General features: G+C 43.8%; 2 protein-coding genes across 2 annotated transcripts; one reads left to right on the forward strand and one right to left on the reverse strand.

Moving 5' to 3' along the window:
- Positions 1 to 249: 249 nt before the first annotated feature.
- Positions 250 to 1,287, forward strand: RhiXN_04630 (Transposable element Tcb2 transposase; the record flags this gene model as incomplete). Its single annotated transcript, XM_043324447.1, has 1 exon — positions 250 to 1,287. One exon carries the CDS (start codon positions 250 to 252, stop codon positions 1,285 to 1,287), a length of 1,038 nt encoding a protein of 345 aa, XP_043176866.1.
- Positions 1,288 to 4,673: 3,386 nt separating this feature from the next.
- Positions 4,674 to 5,259, reverse strand: RhiXN_04631 (uncharacterized protein; the record flags this gene model as incomplete). The annotated part of the gene is made up of 2 exons (XM_043324448.1): positions 4,674 to 5,015; positions 5,086 to 5,259. 2 exons carry the CDS (start codon positions 5,257 to 5,259, stop codon positions 4,674 to 4,676), a joined length of 516 nt encoding a protein of 171 aa, XP_043176867.1.
- Between the last annotated feature and the right edge of the window lie 352 nt (positions 5,260 to 5,611).

Consider the following 5,611-nt stretch of genomic DNA (forward strand, 5'->3'; position numbering starts at 1 on the left):
CACGACTTTGCGGGTTTTGTGCTTAGGTCCAATAATAAAAGTTGTCCGTATAGTAGTATCGCAGCTCGTTATGTATTTTGAAGCACTTCTACCGCTATTCTATTAAGATATGGGCGATACAATTTCTAAGGTGTTGCATTTATTTTGCTGATTACCAAGCAAAACACACAACCCCCCAACAACATCCACGTTTGCTCCTTGCAAACACCTAAACTCCTTGGGATTTTTTTATTATCTACTTCTCTTCTGATGGCCCCTCACCTCTTGCCCAAAACTCGAGCCCAAATTGTTGCTCTTTGTGAGAATGGGGCTTCTATTTACAAAATTGCCCATCAATTCCTCCAGCTTCACAATATCCGTATTCACCCCTCAACAATCAGCCGCATCTGCAAGCGTTATTGTAAAACGCGTAGTTTCTACTCAAGTAACTCCAAGGCTGGTCGCCCACGCGTTTTGAAGCATGCAGATGCGCGATTTGCCATGCTTCAGATGGCTCGCACTCGGGGGTCAAGCGTGGCAAAGATCCAACGGGAATATTTCCCAGAAGTTTCCGCCAATACAGTCCGGCGTTGCCTCCGCAAACTTGGTATTTATGCTTATGCTCGCCGTCGTGTCCCCTTCCTCAATTCTCATCACCAACGGGGCCGTTTGGCATGGGCTACAGACCATGCAGCCTGGTTGGAACGTGATTGGCGCCGGGTCATATTCTCTGATGAATCAAAATTCAACCTTTTTGGGTCAGACGGCCGCCGTTATGTTTGGAGACGTCAAGGGCAAGAGTACAACCCCCGTTACACTCAAAAAATGGTCGAACACGGCGGGGGAAGTGTGATGGTATGGGGGTGCATCACCCGGAATGGTCCCGGGCGTCTTCATCTCATTGAGGGCCGCATGACGGCTCGCGTATACACCCAGATACTTGAAGAGGAACTTCTTGGGACCCTTGCCAACTACCACCTCTCAAAACGCAGTGTTCTCTTTCAACATGACAACGATCCCAAGCACACTGCCAAACACACAACCAAATGGCTTGCCAACAAATCACTTTCAACCTTTCCCTGGCCCTCCAATAGCCCCGATATGAACATAATTGAACATGTCTGGGACTATTTGGATCGTCAGGTGCACTTACGCAGCCCACCCCCTCAAAATACAAAGGAGTTGTACACTATGCTCAAGGAGGAGTGGAATTGCATCCCCATGGATTTCATTAATCAATTGTATGATTCTATGCCTCGTAGGTTAGATGAGCTTATTGTTGCAAAAGGTGGAAACACACATTATTAATTTCTATATGTTTTTGAGCCTGTTTATATAGTGTGTTTTGGTGTAACGAATCTATCTTGCTTGAGGTAGCGCTAATCCAACAGGAATTTGCAAAATAAATGCAACACCTGAAAACTTGTGTAACCCATATCTTTACAACACGGCCACCGAATGACTTCAAACTTTGCGGTTACGTCCGTAAGTTCTAGTAAAATATATATTATTATTGGACCTAAGCACAAAACCCGCTAAGTCGTGCGTCGCGGCCATTGCAAGTGCGTGAGGTCACGTGTTGCAATATTTTTGCGAGCTAGTGTATATATATGTAGTACATCCACCTTGCTTGGTGCGGAAGTCAAGGGTGGCTTAGATGGAGTGGAGGCACAATCTTTGCCTTTCCGGCCGCAAGTTGCATTGGAGATAGACAAAGGACTTATGCTAGACATTGCAGCCAAAGATATGTGATAGTTGGTTGGAGCAATAGGGGTGCTTGCTATTTGTTGACAATGGCCCCTATCCCGTGTCTTAGACAATAAATAATGATTATTTGACAAATATATACAATTGCCTTAAGTCAGCAACATCCCAATAAGGTAAGAGATTGGCGGGATGTTATCTTATCAGCGCAATCAAGTGTTATCTCATAGCTAAATAGATACTTAATAAATAGCAGGGGGGAGGGGGTTGACCCCTGCTGAATAGGTGGTCCAGATATCTAGAACACCCCTCCTTCAGCATCTAGATCTGTATCCAACACATTTCACATTGAGTTCCATGGTGCACACTGCATCCGGGCTGGGCCTCACCTCTAAATGAGCACTTTAGAGAGGCTCAACCATTCTAAATCCCTTACAGAAACGTACCCAATGTAATAGAATGGGTGCGTTTCCATAAGAATTTCTTCTAAATTCCTTGTCCTAAATTGGTCCGTTGGGACAGGACGGATTTGGCCCGTACGGCAGCAGCTGTGCTAGGCTGTAGTGTTGCATCTGAGGCCAAGGGTGGGCAATTTGCACTCGGCTTACCTTGCAGAATAAGGTTCACAAGCTGGGATCAGGTGGGGTTGATTCAGGGCAACCGGGTGATGATTGAGGGTCTGGCTTGGTATTTTGCTTACCTGATGTATACCATAGATAGACAGTATTGGCATGAGCAAACACTTGCCAATGGGTGTAGTTGTACGGAGTTTGTTTGAATGCGGATATAGCCAAGGAAAAGAATAAATGCGCCTTTTTTTTTGCTCTTGTAGAAAGAATAAGTTTGTAAGTAGAGTTATATCAATACAAAACAATAGTAAAGACAGTAGTGTGAATAGAGAAAGAGAGGATGAGGTACCATACGGTCAAGTGCACCCGTATTTATACCTTTACATTATAGTCAAGTCATCTAGTATATGACTAGGTATTGTTGCTTGACTCAATTACATGCATGTTCCAGTACATTCCAGATCCTTCTTGTATTTACTACTATATACATGGTATCTCTACAGCTCTGTCTCCAAGGATCAAGTTTGGGGAACGGTTGGGATTGTTGAATTTAGCACATTGCAATAGTACGATAGGCTGGAAGGCAATTGGGATGAGGTGCAAAGTACCTTTGCGTTGCATTTTTGCTGGGTTTCTGCCAAGGTTCACTGAGCTCAATATGTTATGTATTTTGAATTAAAATGGTGGTAAAAACGTATAAAAATAAAAGGGGGAGCCAAATTTATTATTTATTGGCAGAATCATCAGTATACACACCCAATACTGTACTAGATTGCGATGAATGTCCTCCTTGCGCAAGGCTTGTCTGTATTGTCTAAACGAGTATTCTTGTCAAGCAAGTTGACTGTAACTGCTCAGAGAACTTGCTTCTCTGCTTCGAACGTTGAATATCTGCAAGTTTTGAAGCACACGTTGCGTTGGCACCGCAGAGACCGTCTGGACGGTGTTACAGAGACTGGGATTGAGATCAAGCCCAATGGTTTTGATTGTGTCTCTCATCTGTTTGAGAGCATGACTTGCGAGAATGAAGAATAGTTGGAAGTTATTGATTCCATGTACATACTAACTTAAGCCTCATTATCATCTTATGTATTGTGCATGCACCGTACCAAACCAGGCTGAATATATGTATAACCCAACGGAATGGACCCATCACACAAGCCAGGGCACAAATTGCTTAATCATCACACCAAGTAACCACGAGCCTGCTTACTCTAGCACAAGCAAGTTGGCTTGGCTTGGCTCAACTCGGCTCATACGCAACACTACTAGGCTGTGCCAGTGCTTGGACCTCAATTATTACCTTTCCATAAGGAATGGTCCATGTAAAATAGACTTTGTTTCTGAAATCATAATCAAAATAAATTGCACATATACTCCCGAATCTATTCTGTGCATGAGACTTGATGTATGCGCCTCTTGAGCCATTGAATATATATATATATATATATGTGCTATGTAACCGCAGCAACATAACTCCTTACCCCTGTCAAGTATTGCAGCGCCGCAGAGACTCAGACAACAAGTATGATGACAACAAAGATAAACTTGTTTTTTGTCTGTGACTCAGTGGCAATGATCTGACTGTTCCTAGATTCTTGTATGCTTGCTATGAACACACTCAACAAGTTCCTCTCCCTCAATATTCTAATCTCTTTTGCGTTACTTGCCCTTGTTGAACCGGCCCCACGGTTGATCACAACCACAAAGCTATTGAGCAAGTGCCAGTGATGGTGACCAAACGCACACTCCCACCTCAGCTGTAGCCAGTGTGTTTGTATGTAGTAATATTATCTGTATCTATTAGTGATTTTGCAAATCTATGTACATAATCAAAGATCCCAAGTCAGTTGCTGTTCTTGCAAACTGGTGCGCTTGTTGATTGTTTCATGCTTGGTCAGCAGTGGCTGATCTTCTGTGTTGGATCACCAGACTGAGGGTGCGTTCATAGGTGGGTCAAACAAGATAGGTCAAATGTTTTGTTGAGTACACGCAATGTTGTGATTAAAAATAATTATAGAGCTACATGTAAGGTTTTTGAGACATCTGGCTATCACATACTGGGTTCTCAAAGTTGTAAGCTTAGCTGCAAAACGTCAAGAGACATTTTGCATAAAACAATCAAAGGGGGGACAGCGCTAGTACATCCTTAAAAAATAGTAGGGGGTAGAGCGGTGGGTGGTCATGTGACTCACCCTCACAAGGACCCCCAATTATCACAAGGGAGGCTTCTTTGGAAATCCGGCCCTCTACTAGTGTTCATATCCGGAAGCTTTTTGGCGGCCGCTCATAGGACTCATGTCTGGAACCCAAAGATGCCTCGGACCCCAAGCCTTCCATGTCCGGAAGTTGAATGATGCCTTGGGCCGTATGTGCCCGGCGCTTAAATGTATTTATCTCTAAATATATACATATTTTCTTTTATGACCCCGCTCCAGTTTTTGAGCCCACTCGCGGTATGCCGGCCTTCTCTAGCTCGGGTAAAAGTCGCGTCAGTTCATTCCTATCCTTGAGAATGTGGCAATCCTTCAACTCCACGTCCTCAGTTTCCAAGCCTGGTGTGTTTACAATGCCAACGTGCATCAAGAGCTCATTTGTTGGTACCAGTTGGTAGTAGGGGATCTCCATCGGCCGACCAAGATGTATAGCCCGGTACTTGGCCCGCAATCCAATCTTCTGATAGATTTGGACGGCAACATATGAGATATGGCCAAGATGGTTGGTTTGGGGGACCCATAGGTTCATCCCATTGTATCCACCCTCCTTGATGTATATAGCCATAACTATAATATTCAGTTTGAACTTGTCCATATACAATTGAAACAAGACTTACCTCTCCCAAGTACAAGCTGTTTTTCCGACAGAATCCAGACAAAAGACCCGGAGTATCAAAGGCAGGGAGTAAATCTAAGAAAGTACTAGGGGCAGACAGCGCGCTATTCCGTTTGATTATATCCTTCCCAGGCCGAATGATATTACGCGCGGATAGTTTGCCTAAACTTGCCATAGTATGTGTACGAGTTTTAAGGATGATTGCAAACGAGCTCCAACTCTAACAATGATCACGCAATACGCTAAGAACAGCTAAATTTTTTGGCATGGGAAGACAACAGAAGTTCCCCGAGCCTTAGTAATCCTGAACAAAATGCAAGCGCATATACCTGGGACTTCAAACTCAAAACAGAGGATGAAAACAATTGATTTTAATTTAGACTAGTAAATACAGTAGCTAAATGTACCAGGAACGCTACCTAACTCCCGAACAACAACGCAAGTTGAATACCATCACAATCAAAATTGATTGTTTGACGGTGTTAGCACCCAGAAAAACAATCACCCAGAGAGTGGACCTGCACGTG

This window comes from Rhizoctonia solani, chromosome 2, assembly GCF_016906535.1.
Source record: "Rhizoctonia solani chromosome 2, complete sequence".
In the NCBI taxonomy this organism is placed as follows: Eukaryota; Fungi; Basidiomycota; class Agaricomycetes; order Cantharellales; family Ceratobasidiaceae; genus Rhizoctonia; species Rhizoctonia solani.